A 21,585-nucleotide genomic window follows, 5' to 3' on the forward strand; every position below is an offset into this window, starting at 1 on the left:
ATATAATATTTGTTACTTCTTACAAAAATGACAAAAAATCTATCAAACTCCAGTGATGGATTTATTATTATTATTATTATTATTATTATTATTATTATTATTATTATTATTATTATTATTATTATTATTATTATTATTATTAATTTTTATTATTATTATTAATTTTTATAATTATTATTATTATTATTATTATTATTATTATTATTATTATTACACTCCAGTATGATTAAAAATGTAAGACACATTACTATCTTGATGTACTGGTGGCGCATGATAAGTACGGCGTGTTGATGAATTATTGTTAACATAATATGATGATTTTCTCATGCTTGTTGAAGAAGACATGATGGCAACTGTCTCATAGTACCTGAGCTTACCGCAACAGCGTCCACTTTTCAGTATTGCCATAAAACCCCGTCGATATTTTTTATTAAAAAATGCATAGAGTATCGGATTAATGCATGAATTACTTGATCCCAACCACTGGGCAATTGGTGTAACAATCGTCTGTACTTCTTCCTCCCACTCGGCCTGCTCCCCGCCCAATTTTATTCGCGCAAATATAACGTACAGTGGCAGCCATGACAGGACAAAAAGAATAACAACAACAACGAGCATTTTTACAACCTTAACCTTTGATTTCTGTTGTATCCTTTCCATTTGTGCGTCCTTGGTATCCGTTGGTATGTGACGACGCCACACTTTTATCCAGATAAGAATGTAGCACAAGGATATTAGTATCATCGGTAATACGTAACACAGCAAAAGATTACCGATTAGGAAGAAGAGTGTACCGTCTTGCGGACGCGGCCATCGCTCCACGCAGAACCTCAACTCTGGGTCATCACCGTATTTTATCAGGTCGAAAAATAACAACCAAGGGGAAGTTGCTGTTAATGCGATAAACCATATTACAACTATAATCATTCGGGCTCGACGTTTTGTTATCTGACATTTCATTGGCCACCATATCGCCAAAAATCTGTAACAAAAATTTTATAAATTGTATAATTATTTTATTTACAATCATTATTATTTGTTCAAATTCCCGCCTCGAAAATCGGCAATTTTCAAAAAATTGGAGAAATTATAGTTTTTTACTCCGATTCTCAAAAACCGCATATTCATCAGATGTCAACACTTTAAGATCCTAGGTGTGTGTGTGTGTGTGTGTGCATTTTAATCGATAATAAACCGATCTTGCGACAATCAAAAGAGCGTATTGGTTAGCAACTTTCCTGTAAATTTCAGATCATTCGAAAACAGGCTCTAAAATAATTCAAATATCCAAAAAAAAAATATTTTTTGTAGTTTTTTTGAAATTTCTTAAAATGACTTGATTAATCAATTCCAAAATTTATTCAGCTTTAGTACCGATTGCCGCAAAAACCATTGCAAATGGTTGATTTGTTCGAGAGATATCGTTAAAGAAAGAAATGGTAAAAAACAGTTTTTTTCGAATATCTTTAAGGCGACTGAACCGATCCATTCTAAATCATATCAGCTCTAAAATTTGATAAAATGGGTCGATAGCTGTATCGAATGTCAAAACTGTTTCATTTGTTCGAGAGATATCGATGCCCAAAAATTTCGAAAATTACAATTTTCCCTAAATACCTCATGATGTAATGTACTAAATGATTCAAAAATTATACCAGATCCTCACCTTCACGGTTTCTTTTGATTACTGAATAATTTATAGCAATCGATTCGTTAGTATGGATTTTATCGTCAACAAAACATTAAAGAAATTACTGTTCTCTGAATGTTTTTCGGATGTTTCATATTTCGAGATTATGATCTAATAAAAAACTTTTTTCACTCTTTATCGTGATTATTTACAGTTAGTTCTACCCAAATTGATGCGTTTTCTTGAGAATAAATTGGAAAAATAGAAAATTTCATGTTTTTCAGTTATTTCAGATTTTTTTAATTTTCGTAGTTCGATGCAATACATAGTTTTTTTTTAAGCTTATAGATTTCAAAAAAAAAAAATACAAATGCAGTCAAGAGTATTTTTGAGATCAAAGAGATCGAAAACAGCGGGAAGTTTTGGGGTTGGCCTGCAGAGTAAACTGTTTTCTATATTTTTTTATTTTCAATCTCAATCAGATTATTATAACAGAAATTTAAATTTATTAATTATCTTTTAATGATTATGTATTCTAGGGCAAAAAAGTAGAACAATTTATATATAATTCAACTGTTGCATTATAAGCATAATATATAAATGATTTCGTGTTTTAATAAAAATTTAAAAATCATTTTCTATGAGGTAAACTTAAACTTATTATGTAACTTCAGGTCAGTGACTTGGTTACAATATAATAAAATATAACAAAATAAAAAAATATACATAGCCCTTTGAGAAATAAGAACGGGGATATGATATACATTAGACATATCGTATAACACCCTCTATACCTGACAGAAATAGCTAAACTACTCTTGGGATTCCAAGTTAGACCTCCAAAGACCGGTTTATCAATCTAACTCGCCAGCCTCTATATATATATATATATATATATATATATAAACCTATGTACCTAGTGGTACCAAGCGAACCCTTTCACAATAGGCCACTGGCTTATTCTTAAGCTATGAATCTATACGAGTCACGGTTGAGTAAACAGTTAAAATCCATTTAATGCTGAATCATTTGTTGTTGTTATTATTTATTTATTCATTTTTTTTAATTTAATCATTATCATTATATTACGCGATTAATTTTATCAATAACAACAACAACATCATAGCACTTAAAAAGATAATTAATCAGATGAGGTTTTTACGCTCTATAAACTCGGGCACGCGACCGCTCACGCACATCAAACTACTACGCATTATGACTTATTTAATGTCACTTGCATTTAAATTTAACTATAAACCAAGAACAAATCCTAATAGTAGTACTGGTACCAGAAGTAACATTACACGTATTTTATTAGGAATCTCACGAGATTCTTACTAATCGAATAATCGTATAGTGCAGAATCCAAAACGTTTTACAACAACGATACTCTCTATCTATTTTTTAATCTGACTTTACTCTTTATAATCGTGGATTTATTATTTTTACGGCAAATAATAAACCTTTACTTTAACCCAACACTGTTTTATATTGATTATTTGTGTTTGAGGACAATAATTATTAAATAAACAAGTTTGATAATTAAGTTTTGGTGTAATGAGTTATAGAAATAAATTTTTATTTGTACTTGTGTTCTAGTTGTTGAAGAGACAAGAGAACCAAAAGAGAGGGCTAGGACTACAATAAGCAATGAAAGAAAGTACGGTGTGTCAGTTGTTGTACTCGACATAGAACACCGAGTAGGAGGATCGATCGAGCAACAAAGAAAGACCAATTTAATTCTTGTGCTTGGTGCACGCGCGTCCAACAAACCTGCATTTTAATCTCGTTGAGTTTAGATTCTCCTTTACATTTTTTTTTTTGTTTTGTTTTATATAAACTTTGAGGTATGGCCAATAAATTGCAAATTCATTCGTGGATCGCTTACATTGTCCAATAATCCTTCTCTCAGTTTAGGAAAATAAAAAAGTATACAAAAAATTTTATTTGGATTTTAAAATTTAGTGTTTATTAAAAATTCTTTAATAACAATCAGGGTAATGTAAATCGGGGAATGAATAAAAAATAAAATTTACAATAAAAAAATATAAAATTAATAATTATAAAAAAAAATATAAAAAGCTGGGTAATGGAAATGATGTCCGAAGCAAAATAATTTTGGTGACCTGCTAAAAAATAGCAGGCTGATTAGATCCAGGAGGAAGAAGACAGAGCGAGTTTTATTTTAATTTCAAGATGAATTCCATTGCTTAGTAGTGTCCGTGGACGTCATGATGACCCAAGAAAAGAGGTGCATGGTGTCCATGGGCAGGAAGGACTGTCTTGGTGACAATGGGAGCGACATGTACATGTGGTGCAGCGTGAACTACGTGTGGTGCAGCATGATGAACTACTGGCGCAGCATGAACTACGTGTGCAGAATGAACTACGTGTGCTGGTGCTACAGCAGGTGCTGAATGAACAACGTGTGTTCCCACGTGATGATCGACGTGAGACACGACGTGAGGTGCGTGGATTGGACCAAGTCCGTGATCAACGTGGATTCCAGTGTATCCTCCTGGTGCAGCGGCAGCTACAGCCAAAACAGCAGCGACAACGATCTAAAAAAATTTTTTTTTTCCTATCACTTTACACTCTTGGGATTTTTATAAAAAAAAATTAATAAATAAATTAGTATAAATGAGTTTTTAATGAAGATTATAATCGTTAAATTAATATGTAAAAAAAATCATATTTTTGATTCTATGGATTTGTGAGTTAATCAACAAAAAATAAAAGTAAATTAAATCGTAAAGCAGATTTGTTTTTTTTTTTTTTTTTTTTTTTTTTTTTTTTTAACAGCTGATTAAATCGTGAATAATTAACGTGTCGGAACAAGCCGAGTCAATACTAGTTGGGGTAGTATATGTAGATTGTAGGGCCAGTACGTACACACATCCAATTCAATTAACGAATCAATAATATTAGTCATGAGGACAGAATAATCAGAGAGTGAATTAATTTAAAAATAAAATAAAATGCTCTTACCAGCTTGAACATCTTGATAAGTTTACTGTTTGGTAGTCAGTAAGTTTGTGACAATAGTGCAACTTAACGATCCTTTTATACAAATAGATTTTTAAAAAAAATCAAATAACAAAAATAGTCACGTGGTACCAGAATGACGACTAAACGGCAAATGTTGAGTCAGCCGATCTCTTTGTTCAGAGTGGGACAGTCCTTCGACCAATCACAATCATTTACACTCTAATTATTATCTTTGTAGATACATATATGTACTATAACTCATTACATCAACCCTTTCCTCTCTATTCCCAATTATCAGTAAGGTAACCGCCAATTTTAATTTTTAAGTTTTTTTTGGGCTCATCAAACGAACCAGAACATCCTAAATCAAACTTTTGTTTACATAAATTATCGATTATTGTCTTGTATATTGTGCTACAATATTCCTATTATTACATAACATTTAGGAAGCCTATATATCTATGTATATATGTAGTTGTGTGAATATTTAGCTATCAGTGGATTGGATAAATAATACTATAGTCCATGGTCGGTTCTCTGGTTTGTTTAAACTCGCGGCTCTAGTTTTACAACGACAATCAAGTAGATCGTATATCTTGTAAAATAGTTCAATATGTGGTTTTTCTCATGCTAATTTATTTATATTAGATGAGTGATATAAGAAAATATTGCGACAGACGTTTTTTTTTTATACCTTTTGTGTGAAAAAAAAATACATAAAAAAAAATGTATGCTAACTTTGTACTTTTCATTTACTGAATAATTTAATCTAATTATTTATTGACATACATTCTAGGGCAATGAGATTTCTGATTACTTTGAATGGTTAGCAGAAGAACTGAATTTAAAAAAAGTAATAATTTGATTAAAAAAAAAAAAAATAGCCGAAGAAAATCAAGATAACTGAAATACTATAATATGGATATTATAAAATTTAGTGGAGAAAAAAACAAATAAGGGTACAAAGACAATTTTTTGATACATAAAATAATCCCACGTTCTGTAATATGTGAATATGGAAAGAGTTTTCTTTTTCCGGCGAACAGAAGGCACTTTGCCAGTCTGCTCTCTCGGAGTTGTCGCCTTGTTCTCTAGATACCCGATGTGTCTGACAGTCTGATCTGTAAAATCGACGCAATTTCACGGAAACCATAAACAGAACCTTTATAATTTTTTTTTTTTATCTGAAATTTTTTGTCATATGCTATTTATTTTTTAGCTACCGAGGATGATTGACCCTCTTCAAATCTACCTCACTCAAGAGATTATATTTTTTATTTTACTCACCTGTCCAACGAAACGGCAACCAGGCTATATACAGAGGCAGCCACTGATACTCCTTGAATATAGGATACAGTCTTGCACATAAATCGTCCTAGAACCCAAGCTAAAAAGATAAAAAAAAAAAAATATAAACATAATTCATTATTTTTTTTATTTCTTATCATTCATACTTATTTATTTATTATTATAAAAGGTATAAAATATACATTAAAAGGGTAGATGTGCTGAGGATACTATCCAGCATTTTAAATGTCACGGAATTAATTTAATGAATAAGTTCCCAGGCAGGACATAGACCGTCTATTTGGTTAAAGTTGTAACCAGTTATAGGTTTCATGTGCATAAATATGTATGTGTTTTATACATAAGTAAGTGTGAGAGTATTTTATAATATCTTATAGAATAAAAGTGAAGGGTCTTATTATGTTGAACATTTTACATGTGTTACCAGAGAAATAGAAAAGCGAATCACCGATCAACCGTTAAATGGTAATTATTTTCAATACCGATACAATCACATTCGGAATTAAGGATTAAAGATTACGAATAATAAATAAAATTCTTCATATCAACTAGCAAATAATATTTTTGTTTTTTTATTTATCTAACGAATTTTATGAGGTATAAAAAAGGTTAAAGAGAAAAAAAGAATAATCTCAATTGTAAAAAAAAGGCAATAGTATACGTAAAAAAAATTTATGTATATATACAGGAGCAATAATAAAAAGATGTAGGCGACCAGGGAAAATATGTAGACCCTCATGTCCCACACACTCGGTCTATAAATTTATCTCTGGTCTGTTATTTCTCCTTCTCCTTCTACCTTTTCCTCCTCCATACTCTATCTCTTTTCTCAAACTTTTATCTTCTATTTTCTTCTATTATATTATATTACATTACAGTCGTACTCTCTTGTACTTCTCCACTCTCCCTTTCTGTAATACATATATACACACATCCAGACATTTCAAATAAATACATCGTTGATTTTTTTTACCAGCAACCCGGTCTGACAGTTACCCAGTTACCTAAGCTTCAGTATAAATACCGAGGCAGAACCCAACTGAATTACAACCACTTGGTACTTCACCGTTGTAAATTCATTTATTAGTATTATATTTTTATTTTTTATACTAATTTTAATAACTTCTTCCAAGCTTTGAAATATTACGACAAATTAATAAATCAATATTTTTATTTTTAAAGTAATAATAAGTAATTAAATATCAAAAGATTATAATGAACATAATACTTTCACAAATCCTCATGTTTATTATATTATGAAATTAAACGATAGGCTTGTATTCATGACATTCCGTAAGTACGCAATCGTGTTTAATTCTCAGAAGAAATAGCCATTTAAATGGCACCTGTTTGTATATGTATATAAATAGATATATAGCGAATTTTAATAAAAATAATAAATTTTTGTTGTGTTGTGTGAAAAATAATAAAAATAGTAATTTAGGAAAAGGAATTTTGGTTATCTCTATAGACTATTCAACTAATATTATTATCGTACTATATCGATATATGGAGACTTAATAGTTTAAAGACTATATAGGTATTGAGTATTACGGGGTCAATATAGATGTGGTAGTTAACAGCTTATCGATCTCACGGTTAAACCTATTGGCATATACTGTAAAAGCTTGTATGTGTATTTATACACTTTAAGTCGATTATACCGATTTTTAAAATGCATAAATATTAACGACTTTTTAATTATGTTTATTAATAATAATTTTATTAAAACAAAATATTTAATTAAATTTATATTAAAGTATATTAACTTTGTAAACTACTCGAAACTTTCAAACTGTTTACTTAAAACTTAATTTTCTTTATATTACATACATACTTTTTGGTGGATAAAATTTTTTTATAAACATACAATAATTATTCAATTTTCAATTTAATAAAAAAATTTATTCATTTTGAAAATAAATAATTTATCCCGTTTTCGTATTTTAGGTATATATATATACATATATATATATATATATATATATATATATATATATATATATATATATATGAGATGAGTAAAAAGTATATCTTTTGTTAAAAATAATATATAAATAAGTAGGTCAGTCAAATCATAATATTTAGAGTTTTAAGAGGAGGAATTTGGGAATATCGGTCGATGAATATTCAGGTAAGCAAAGTATAAACTACCGAAGTTCAGTCTTTTGCCGCCTTCGGATGATAAACACAAAAAATTAAACCTTAAACTTTTTATCCTTGAACAAAAATCTAAGACCATAAGACGATATACAGCTAAAACTTTTTAAAAAGAATAAATCCAGTTTTTTTTTCTTTTTTTTTTTCAACAAAATCTTGGTCAGCATTCACCCATCAACAAACTTAAAAAGTCCCTCTATATATATATATATATATATATATATATATATATATATATATATATATATATATATATATATATATATATATATATATATATATATATATATATATATATATATATTCTACAAAAAGTAACCCAGGTGATGAATGCGGTAAGGATTTAGCAAGCATCAGTCAAACTGGTAGTATTATATCAAAAAAGTAAAGAGCTAGCCAGGAACGAAGAGTGACGAGCTCGAATGCAGAATGTATCGATCATTGAGAACGAGTCGACGCCCTCGACGAGCCGATGGATGTGCCACAGGGGAGGTAGAGGTTAAAATCCGCTGCTCCTCGTCAGTGCCCTACTCGGATCTTCTTCACCTGGGACACCAGGATCCGATTAATTCAACGCTTTCTCTCTCCTCTTATACATATAAATCATCTGCCACACCTTTTAGTTTTATCTTTATCTTCATTGATAATGACACAAAAAAATAATAATAATTTAAAAAGATTTTATAAAAATTTAAATTTTTACTAATGCGGTTGAGAGTATCAACAGATCGTGATGCATGATAAAATGAACTACTTTGTTCTTTATCCGTATTTTAAATTCACAGTTTGAATAGTATACAATGGATTCTCCTCCTCCGCCTTGAATATGTATGTGTACGTGTGAAAATATCTGTTAAATTGTCCTTGATTTAAAAAACTAAATTCGTTAATTCAGAAGCTTTTTTTCACATTTTTATTCCTCTTACTTTTAAATATTTTTAGGATTAATTTTTTGATCTAATTTATTTCAAATACATTTAAAATCACTGCTTAAAAATTGTAATTTCGCAAAATGTTTGTATCTTCGGCGCAGATTATCGTATCGGGAGAAAAGATGTCATTTTAAAGCTTAAAGGTTTTACTTTGAGACCCATAAATTCCAATGTCTTCTGTATTCTTCCAAGTTACGGTTGAACAAATTTAAAAATTTATTTTTGAACTGGTACTTTTAGGTCTTGAAATAAAGTACATCAGAGTCTTAATGATTAAACGATAATCAATTTATTTCGAGTTATTTCAAAAATTGCAAATCAAAGCTAACATTTAATAGAAAAAAAAAACGTTAATAATAATTTTTTTTTTCTTAAATGAATTTATAAAATCATACTATGTACATAAGATTTTCACTACACTGTAAAAAATTGGGAGTGAGTTCGGAGTAATTACGGATTTTAATTAAATCCGAATTCACTTCATCATTTGGAGTTTTAAAAAAAATCACTCCGCATAAGGAGTAAATAGGGAATTTGTTTTTTTAGCGGAGTGATTTTGAAGTGATCTGAATTTCATTTAAATCCGCATTCAATATTAAAATGAACTCTTTTAAGGAGTGAATTTCAATCTGACCCGGAATTTCGAAATTAAATTGAACTCCCCTTCGGAGTGAATTTCACTCCGAAATTAAATAAATAAACAGTCATCCACTCCGCATTTACTCCGGATCCATTCCGCTAATTTTTTACAATTTAGAAAAAAATAAAAAATAATAAAAATCCAATTAGATGATGAATTAAAATGAGATTATATAATAGCACAGTCTCTTTACAGCCGTTGCCTTACAATCCTCAGATGAATGTCGAGCATCAGATGAATAAGACAATAATGCCAGTGATTGGAGTAAAGGAATGACGCGACGAGATTATATATAAATTCCAGTGGCAGCATCGGTATACCAACATTTTATTAAACGTTATAATAGAAATCCTATGTCTCCGTAACTCCGTTGCACTTGGCCTTGGCCACGGGGTAAATCACATGTCCATTCTTCTTATATACTCTACATGATATATACATATATATAACCAAATAAGATCGAATAAAAACTCTACACAACAGGAATAAAATAGCCAACGGACTGACCAAGACCTTGAATTAAAATCCCGTTGCTCGATCACTAAAACTAAAATTATCACTTGGCGGTGAATCAACTTGCTTTATATATATTTTATCCTTAGCTACTAAAACTTTTGACAAACTCTTGTACTCATTCATTCATTTCTTGTAATGTATCGAAACACAAAACATGAATTTTGAGGATCTTATATATTTAATATTTTCTTTAAAATCCTGTTCATTTGCCAGAAAATATTCTTGGTGTAAAAAAAAAAATAATTTTTTTTTATTCTTTAAATAATTATTTAGTGACAAGATCTCCAGAATATTTGTAAAATAATTATAGAAAAGCACGATCTATAAAAAGTAAACAAGTCAATAGACAGAAGAAATGGCCAAGTCATAATATTAAATTAAAAAACTTTTACCACCCAACTTAAATAAATAAATAAAATATATATCATAATTTAGGTTTCATTCATGTGGTATTATTCTATTTTCATATAAAAAGTTTTAAAATACATAGAAATAAAAAAAAAGTTATTGTGGTATCATAATTGCAATGTTCCGGAGAAACTTTCACGAGTTGAAAGTAAAGAAAAAACCTGGTTGGAATACTTGATAGTGATTTATTATCGATCAAACTTGGTTGTAAAAGTCGTGCAAGGACTCACACATTGTGCCCATAACTGAATATAAAGTAGTGGCCCAATAAATTTAATAAAACAAATATATATTATTATTATTATTTTAATTTATTGATCGCGTCTGATCACAAGCGGACTTATTCTACTGAGAGCAATTTAGAGCGACTAAGATCACTTGGCCCCTTAAGGAAAGGACTGAGTGAGTGAGTACTGAGTACTCATCGACACCTCAAGTGCACAGATCAGATAATCTCATAAGAGTGCGGTCGTTGCGGAAAACACTCTCAAAGGGCCTTACTTATAACTAGTTTACATCACGTTCTATCGTTCTATCGGTCATCGAGTACCAACCTCATTGCTACTAACTGCCGTTGCTGCTTTAGATGTTAAGACATCTATTCTATATCAATATCTATCATCAGTATCTTGTCCTAAATTTTTACCCTCAATATTTTTTATCGCCCTCAATAAATTTCCAATAGACTCAATATATAACAACAATGAGAAATTAAAAAAATTTTTAAATATATATATATATATAAATAATTATAGGTGGATAAACACAAACACCAAGTATAAATGATAACATCCGTATGATAAAAGAGACTGGGGGGTTACGGGACAGAGAAAGAACAAAAAAAAAACATTAAAAAAAGTAAAGAAAGCACATGAATGCACTCATATACAACACGTGACTATTACATCCTGACATTCGCTTTAAATAAACGCCTGAATAAAAGATAAAAAATTTAACAGAAAAAGAAAAAAAACGGAAATGTTTAGTTTTAAAAGATGAGCGGATGGAAAAATATTAAAAAGGGACAGCCTAAATGCCAGCTTTCAATGCTCTTTGGCTGGCTTTGGCTGGCATTAAACATTAAAGCTTGAGTACATTTGTTGGGTTCTGCAGCAGGCTAAGATTTACCAGAGAGGTTTAGATTGCTTGCTGATGTACTTCAAGCCTACTGGATTCGTTATATAGTTTTATAAAGGTATCGGTAGGCGCAGACGCGTTGCACCTTACTGAGGATACTGCCCCGGTTTCAAATGCCTTCAAGGTTTCGCCGACCCACTACTGCTACTGCTTCTGCTTCTGCTGCTGGTAGTGATGGTAGTGCTATTGCTGCTGTATGCACAAACCCTCGCGACCTTATTCTTTGGGTTTCATGGATATATATATATATATATATATATATATATATATATATATAATAACTCTTTGGTCTGCATCACTTATCGATTAATTATCATTGGGTGCAACGGGACATCAGGACCAGGAATATGACCTTTCACACTTATCAAACACCATCAAAGACTTTAACAAGTGATATTTTACTATATAACTACTTGTAATCTAAATGACCTGGATTATAAACTTTATACAATTTAAGATATGGCCTTTTATATCTGGGCAATAAATTTTTGTCTATTTTTTTTAAACAAAACAAAAGAGCCGCGGAAGGGAAGGCTGGGGGTGAATTGAACGGATGGTCGGTGGTTGGTGAAATTGAATTTGAATTTACCAGATGATATGCTGGTGTATGATTGATTAGCATGTGAGATTGGACAGGAGCAAACTAGACACATACAGACTTAACATTAACATGAGTTGTAGAATTGGGGAAAGAGAGGAAGAGAGAGAGAGAAGGTCGCATACACAATAACAGTAGTAATAAATTTTCAGTAGCCATGAGCAAACGAGCGAATCCAAACTCGACAAAACCTCGCCAACATGATGAAATTCAGCATAATCGTGGTAGTAATACAATGCATCTAAATCCGAGAATCCTGTTCACCAGGTGGAAATTACAAAATTATCCAGCAACAAATCAGTCACTAAATTAAATAATCTATTCCATCAATAAATTTACTTACTTATTTATGTAACTTTATAAATAAAATTCACTGAAAAAGATTTTTCTTATAATTTATTATCATCATCAGCGAATAATTGCTTAAAAAATTAAACCCAAAGCAGGAACAACTGTCTGCGACCTAGATACGTAATTATCTTCTCACGAGGCACGACCTTGAACAGAGCAAGTATATAAACTAGGCCATGTCTCCGTCTGTCTACCTAGCGCGGCCTACCGCGACCCTTCTGCCTATTTTACTAGCCCACCCACTCCCACTCCCACTCCCTACATCAACCCGTTGCACCAGAATCGCATCGCGCTACTCATCCATTCCCTACCCTCCTACTACACCAACACTCACATTTAATCCAATCTTTTACTAAATTTATTTTTATTTCAACATAAATATAAATCCACTATTTGTTTAATTATTTTAATTACTATTCAATAAATTATAAAGACTGATTTTAGGAAAAAATAGACCACTAAGTACTCAATCTACTGGTACGACAAGAAAGAAGAAAAAAATGAAAAAATAAGAGAGAGTGTGTAAAAAGAAAAGTAGTGCAGGATTCTCGTGGCAATCTTGAGCAATTCTGTCGCTTTAACTTTTACAAAACGACCGGCCCGTTGCTTTTGCTTCTATTACTGCTACTACTGATGCTGGTACTGCAACGAGTACCAGTGAGAGAAAAAAGATTGAGAGTTGAAAAAAAGATAGTTTGTGATTTTCTCGACGAATCTCATCTTATTTCAGCTTTTAAGGAAGGATATTTATTATTGTGCTGAAAGGAGGAGCAAAAGCTTAGCAAGCTTTAAATTCTCAACGATTCCATTCACTGCACACAATAATAATAATAATAATAATAATAATAATAATAATAATAATAATAATAATACCAGTAATCTAACAAATTCTATTGTTTTATATTTATTTGATAAAAAAAAAAATAATTTAACGACAATAAATAGCACTAAAATCATCAAACTATTTATTTATCAATCTATCTTTAATAATCGAATTAATAAGCAATAAAATGCCACCGCAATTTGATCTAGTGACCCACTTATACTTCCATATAATAGAGGGAGTAAGAGAAGAATTTAAAGCCAGCGAAGAGCAATGTTCCCATTCCTGTCGATATCACTTATCAGCTCGACATCAAATATATACACATTCTTATTTCTGTCAAAAAATAGATCCAAGGATATATATAATAAACGCACATATGGGATTCTATTGGAAGAGGAGGAGGTCCTATACGAACAAGATTAATAACGATCCAAGCGGCGTAGTCAAGATTCTTCGGACACCGGGTTCGCTTAGCAATACAATGGGTTTGCTAGTGAAATGTTGGCTATTTCACGCGTGGTACGCTCAACGCCTTTAGACTTGTCGTAGGTCAGGTTATTGTTGTATTCTTGTGGGGCGGTGAGTTGTGAATTGTGAGTCATATAACAACACTAACAACATTCGAGTAATTAAGCTTTACTCGTTTATTCTGTGGACTTGGATAAATACCCACACTCTTATTCTGACAGTAAACTAAACTACAAACTAGATTTAGTAAACCCAACTAAATTAAAGCTTCAGTCTTTTGTATTTTGTATAGCCTCATGATTGGAAAAAGTAAACTCCAAAGCTTTTTCGATTACTTTTTATAAAATTCAACATTTAACACACCAGTTCAAACTATAGCTTATCAAGTTTTACAATTTTTTTTTCTTTCGTTTTCATAAATTGGGAAAAAAAAGTAAATTAAAATTAAAGAATTACAAGCCTCGTAATGAGTAAAAAAAAACTAAATGATGATCGTAAGGACTATTTGTGATAAAAAAAAAACTCGACAAAGGTATATAATTAAAAGGCCAAATTAAATAATAATTAGTTGTCGTAGGTAGGAAACTAATAAAAAGTTAAATAATATTGTCGATCGTGATGTCGGCACAGAAATCGTAGTAGTGGTAGTAGCAGTTGTTGTTGTTATTGTTGTTGTTGATGTTGTTAGCTACATAAAGGACACGCCTTTCGTGCATTGGTAGTTTATAGATATATATAAAATTGAGTGGTAGCAGGAGCCGGCACAGAGTAGCAGCGTGATAACAACTACCCCTGTACATGACCGGGTCATGGGGGTTAGCTGCACACCTTACCCGGCACCACCGCTACCCCGGCAGCCTGCAGGGCACAGGTGTGTGAACTAGTGATCTAGGTCAGGCGAGAGTGTTGGCCTCTTATTCGCCTTGACACACTTCCAGGTTATCTCTATATACCTGTACCCACCCTCTCGCTACCTCAATCCGTACCTAGCTTATTTAAAACTCTTTATACTAGTATATCTATTATTATTTTATTGTACTGTCTATTGTACACCTAAAAATTACCAACTATATTTTTTTCTCTATCTCTATTTGTTTTTTTTTTTTTTCGACTTTTATTTTATTATTTATTCATTTTACGAGTGTTTACCAACAATTAATAGACATCAAGACAAACTCATCATTTGTAGTTTATAATTTACATTGTATTTCACATATATCTGAATAAAGTTTAGTTGTCAAGAGTACACTTAAATGTCAGCTTCATTAAATGAGCCAATTGTTTAATAATTTGCAACACGACAAATTATTCATCCAATAATCTTTAATATTTATAATTTATTTCTTTTTTTATTATTCGTGTGGAAAAAAAAATCTCAGATATTTATAACAAACAATACTGACAGCTATTATCATTATTGGTACAATGATAAAGGTGTGCTTTCGTTTATTCCTTTTTTAATAATAATAATAACATGTTTTTTATTTAAATATCTCATCGGGTATTTGATGCAAATATTCACATCCAAATATATATATATATATATATACGACACGTCATTTCGGTCGAATGTGTCACGAGCACTTGTGTAAACATTTATTGAAAACTTAATAGCACGTACGATTTCACTTGTATGTACAAGAAAAAAAAATTATTTATAAAAATATTATTATTTTTTTTTTTTTTTTTATTTAATATTTACGAATAATTTAAACATTTACTTGAATTATTGATTTTAAAAATTGCAAGAGTAATAACGAGTCTCATCATATCCAAGAGATTTATCATACCGACTTTTCCTCCTTTAAATTAGTGGAAAAAAAAAATTTTTTTTAATTAAAAAAAAAGTTAAACTATTCAATAAAAAATGCTTTATAGAATATCTGTAGAATTTATCATTTAGACGGTATAGTACGCTGACGATACGTGCCGATCATGAAATATAACAGAGCTCTGAACGTCGTTTCTAAGTCATGATAATGCTGCTGGTGCTAGTATACTGGTACTGGTACTAGTACTGGTAATGGTAGTGGTGGTGGTTGTGGGACGACGTTTTCTGACGTCTTCAAGTGGAACAATCGTACAAGACGTTCCTTTGAATATTCATCAACTCCTCCAACGCGTAACTTGCATCACAAACGAAACTATACATCTACTACTACTACTACAACTATCAGTAAATATATATATATATATATATATATATATATATATATATATGTGACATGATACATTACCACAAAAGCCTCTAAGACACAAACCTCACCACTCAAATTAACTCACTGAGTATATCACTTTCAAGTGCAATAACAGAAATACCTTGAGGACATTAATTAATTTTAAAATAAAAACCAAACATTTTGTTAATATTATTTATCTATTTCAAGGGTAAATCCAAGTCCTAGTTTATAATTATAATTTATAATCTATTTCTTTAAATTAATCAATTTGGATAATTTATTAATATGATAATTAATAGAGACTGGTAATCGATTATTTTAAAAGAACAAAGAAGAAGAAAGAAAAACCAAGCCCTAGTTTCTGATATCGAGATTTTTATTTTTATTATTATTATTATTATTATTATATATATATATATATATATATATATATATATATATATATATATATATATATATTAGGCTGATTCAAAAAAATGGACTATTTTTTTTTTTCGATATCCCCTGTGAAATATATTCAGAGAGACAAGAAAAAATGCCTGTAAGAATCAGAGCTCTTAATATTAATATTTAGAGGTCGCGCATCGCAAATTTCTATTTCCCGTTTAAGTAACATGGGAAAATTTGTTTTTTAAGCTTTGGAATTTAGTAGCTCACGGTGGGACCAATACTTTTAAATGTTCAAGATATGTGCTTATGGGAAATTTGACGCTCTATAAGAAAGGTCTCTTGTCACTTTTTGATATTTTTATTTCTTCAAAAGTTATTCGAAGTTAAAGTTAGATTGACGATAAATTTTTACAATTTTCAAATTTTTGACGCAATCATTAACTTTATCGGAAAATTTTATAGGACATTTTTTGTAGAGCATTTTATTTTCTATAACTTATCTTTGAGAAAATTTTCGATATTTCTCACAAGTTGTAAGTTATTTGCAATTAACTGGAAATCTTCTTCAAAAAATTCAAATTTTGTCGCTTAAAATAAACTATATTAAAATCTTCAGTTAATTACAAATAACTTACGACTTGTGAGAAATATCAAAAATTTTCTTCAAGATAAGTTATAGGAAATAAAATGCTCTACAAAAAATGTCCTATAAAATTTTCCGATAAAGTTGATGGTTGCGTCAAAAAATTTGAAAATTGTAAAAATTTATCGTCAATCTAACTTTAACTTCGAATAATTTTTGACGAAATAAAAATATCAAAAAATGACAAAAGACCTTTCTTATAGTATTGGTATTGGTATTGGTTTCACCGTGAGCTACAAAATTCCAAAGCTTAAAAAACAAATTTTCCCATGTTACTTAAACGGTAAATAGAAATTTGCGATGCGCGACCTCTAAATATTAATATTAAGAGCTCTGATTCTTACAGGCGTTTTTTCTTGTCTCTCTGAATATATTTCACAGGGGATATCGAAAAAAAAAAAATAGTCCATTTTTTTGAATCCGCCTAATATGTATATATACATATATATATATATATATATGTATATACACACACATATATATATATATATATATATATATATATATATATATATATATATTACAACAAGGCAGGTTGGGTACTTGGTCGGGTAGTGCCAGGGAAAAAGACTGAGATACCAATAATATAATGGTTTGAAGTATAAGAGTGAGTGAGCTGGGCGTCGGGAAGCGGTCACCCCAGGACATTAACCCCCAGTAACTTACTCAATACATCCCTCTCTTTATACTTCAACACTCTTGCCTGCGACCCAGTTGGTTCTTTTCAGCCCCTTTCCTTTACTTGCCTTTATTTTCCAATCGGCTGCTTTCTATGCACTAACCTCCGGCATTGATACATCCTGTAGCTTTCATCAATTGATAGATTTTCGATCGACCAACCAGAAAAGGTGTACCACCTATTATGCATCAACGGCTGATGGTTGTTTGGCTCGACTATTTTATAAGAAATAACAATAATAAACATTTCCCTTACAAATCGGATGTCCTGCATACGCCCAACCCGACAACAAGACGGATTATTTACTTTTTTTATATTCTTCTAGCAGTTACTCTTCTTGCCTGTTTTATTATTTTTCTTTTTTTTTTTTTATTGTCATAGACTGCAGTTCGTTAGACGCAATCGAGGCGATATATGGTGACAGCTATGCGAACATCCGGTAGACACCGGCCGTTCAGCCTCTTTCAAACCCAACAACCCGTTTATTATTTCGATATATTGCATCCATTTATTTAAAACATTAATTATTACTATCATTATTATTTTTTTTTTTAATTTATGACAAAAAAAACGCTCAATAAAATTTATTTCGTTACTTTTAATGAAAATTTAAAAGTAAATAATCAGTAGTTTAAAAATTATTAGAGTTTAAATGACAATAATGATAATAAATATGAGTGATGAGTATTTCCCGGAATACACTCGTGATATGACAATGAAAATCACGTGAATATTGAATATTGAGAGTATTGTAACAATTAGCATTTGAATTGGTGTCGACATTTACCAAGGTTACTCCAACGATGAGGTACTTGTGCATAATAATAGGTTTTAAGAGAAAGAGACAAGTGGCTAACAGTTCTCATGTATAAGGAAATGTAGATATATAAGTCTTTATGTCACTATTAATAACAATGCATACACCCAGATGTTATTCTATAGGTTTACGCAGAAAACACGAAAGTTACCAATACAATATCAAAATTTTCTGGGTGTGGATCTTCCAAGTCATTTAAGCAGCTTACTTTTATTATTTCTTTACCGTACGAGTCAAATGACAAAAAAAAAATGATATCTTTATTTTTTTGTATCAACAAAAAAATTTATAATCGTATAAAAAATTAAATGGGTTTTAATACGAAAATAATGAAAAAAAGAATGAGTAGATGTAGGGTTAAGTAGAATCGTCGGGACAGGTCCTGCGGGCATGCCCGGAAAAGTCTCGTTAAATCTTGACACGGCTTTTGTGCGGTTTTTTCATAAAAACTTGGCCTGGTGTGACCATTTAGAAGGCTTTGGTGTTCCCGGGACCTGGTTAAAGGGATAAAAATGCGTTGCAATGTCGCTCCAGGCTTATATTTCAATATAACAAACTTTTTGGCACAAATTCCTGTGCTATGCAGCTTTTTAGTTGAACTTTAAATACTCTATAATTTTTTACTTGAGTGTCTTATTGTTGGAAAATTAATTATTTTTTTTTTTTGTGATATTTCAATTGATAAATTAACTTCAGAATAAAAATGTCGTTTGGAATAAAAGCGATTTAAATTCCCAGGAATAACGATATTTGAATAGTCGAGAGTTTAAAAAAAAAAATAATTTTGTGTAAGGTCAAGGTGTCCATTTAACGTACAAATTGTCTTTTGTCCTTGTGTATACAGGGACTAAACAACATACATATCCCGTGTACCGCTTCAGAGATTTCAAATTCCACGAATTCTTCTGAAGTCACGTACTGGCAAATGGATCTCCAAAAGTACTCCCACTGGTGCTACTACCAAGTCCGAATAGTTGTATACCAGTAGTAGTAGTAGTAGTAGATTTAAAACAAAAAAAGGTAAACAAGAAAAATTCGTCACGCAAGAGAAACGGTTAAAAAGAAATAAAATAAAAATGGCAATTGACTTCAAATAATAATAATAATAATAATAATAATAATGATAATAATAATAATAATAATAATAATAATAATAATACAAGTAGAAGAAGAAGAAGAAAAAAAAAAACGTAATCGAACGATTACGAAAAAATCAAGTTTAGGCGACAAAAAATAAGTCAGAGCCTCCGGCAAACGGGAATGCTGAGGAAATCTTGACAATTACTACGAGGAATTTTCATCCGACTACTACCAAGGCAACTACTCAAGCTCAACCAAAATGGAAAACCAAGTGCCAACCAACAAAAGATTACAACTTATTTTTAAAAAGCTTTTTACCTACTTAACTAAATCACAAATTATTATTATTATTTTTTACTATATTTTACAAATATAAAGATTTATATAAATTTTATCAAGTCCTCGAAAAACTCGAGATTTTCTCATTTAGATTTTGTAAAAAAAGTCAAGTTTTAAGTACTTTTACTTCAGTTTCTACAACTACCAAGTAGTCAAATGATATATATCTTTAAAAAAAAAAAAAAAATGATAAAATAAAAATATCTTGGGTACTTAAAGTATCGTATCAGAGGTAATCCAACAACACCAACAAGAGCAAGTGCTTGAAAGTAAAACCAAGTACTTTGTTGATAGTAATAATGATGATGATGATGTTGAGAAAGAGGAGGAGGAGAAGATTATTATTATTATTATTATTATTATTATTATTATTTTTTCTTAAGGTGACTTTACTTAACGATCAGACTTTTTAATTTTTGTGTTAAAAGAATAACGGCTTTACTGATCTACTTAATTGACAAATTATTTTTTAGAATCTAAACTGCGTATGAATTATTACATGTGGATTAAAAATGTTAAAATGCATCATTTTAAATGCGCACTGTAATACCATACATTAATTGGAATAGATTCTAATTATCAAATATGTTAATATTATAAATATGGTGCCGCCTCGAATATACTTGCTGGGCTCATTAGTAAAATTGATGCAAGTATATTCTACTTTAGACCGTTTAAATGATGTTAAAAAAATGATTATTATTATCATTATTATTATTATAAAAATATAATATTAAGAGTAATACTTACGAACCAAGATGTTACCAACAAGCGTTGCAGGTAGACAAAAAACTATTACAAGTACATCAGCTACGGCAAGATTAACGATGAAAAAATTAGTGACAGTACGCATTCTTGGTGACCGATAAACGACTGCAATAACAAAACTATTGCCAACGAGTCCAATACTAAATACTAGCATATAAGCAACACAATAAACAGCGGTCATCGCCATACTGTGCCTGTAAAAACGATCTGGTACATGTTCTACTGGTATAGCACCCGAGTCGCTGGTGTTAAACAGTACATTACTCGAACCAGACTCTTCCAAGGCCGTTCGTGAACCACCGGAGACCAGTTCACTCAATGAATTGTTCAGATAATCCCGTATATCATCTTTTGTTTGGACAAAAACATCATTTGCAAGGTACAGAGGTGGTGAACCAGTTGTCAATAAAACATTACCACTGGTACGGTGTCGCGACTCCAGATCAAATTCCTCCGAGTCCGGAAGACGAAGAGATGCCATCTCCAGTAGAGGAGAGGGTGGTTGTAACATTGAGTGGTACCAAGCTGACAATTCTGTCAGCAGTGTGTCCACCATTTATAATCACTAATTATTATTATATTAATTTATTCAGTTTATTTTATTTTTATTTTCACCAGTCCATTGTTTTTATAGTTAAAAACTTTTACGGGTTAAACTTAAAAGCTCCCGCTCTTGGTTAATACGCCTGCGCTACCTGCGTAACTCCACCTGCTCACCTGCTCAATT

General features: G+C 30.7%; 2 protein-coding genes across 2 annotated transcripts; both read right to left on the bottom strand.

The window, feature by feature from the left end:
- Window positions 1–210: 210 nt before the first annotated feature.
- On the bottom strand, window positions 211–21,369 carry LOC103576125 (neuropeptide SIFamide receptor). The gene is made up of 3 exons (XM_008556177.3): window positions 20,841–21,369; window positions 5,906–6,005; window positions 211–982 (listed from the first exon to the last, which is right to left on the bottom strand). The coding sequence occupies exons 1-3, from the start codon at window positions 21,367–21,369 to the stop codon at window positions 211–213; spliced, it is 1,401 nt and encodes a 466-aa protein (XP_008554399.3).
- LOC103576124 (histidine-rich protein PFHRP-II-like) lies at window positions 3,661–4,635 on the bottom strand. Its single transcript, XM_008556176.2, has 2 exons — window positions 4,619–4,635; window positions 3,661–4,191 (listed from the first exon to the last, which is right to left on the bottom strand). Exons 1-2 carry the CDS (start codon window positions 4,628–4,630, stop codon window positions 3,841–3,843), a joined length of 363 nt encoding a protein of 120 aa, XP_008554398.1. The 5' UTR covers window positions 4,631–4,635; the 3' UTR covers window positions 3,661–3,840.
- Window positions 21,370–21,585: the final 216 nt, after the last annotated feature.

This window comes from Microplitis demolitor, chromosome 4 (genome assembly GCF_026212275.2).
Source record: "Microplitis demolitor isolate Queensland-Clemson2020A chromosome 4, iyMicDemo2.1a, whole genome shotgun sequence".
Lineage (NCBI taxonomy): Eukaryota > Metazoa > Arthropoda > Insecta > Hymenoptera > Braconidae > Microplitis > Microplitis demolitor.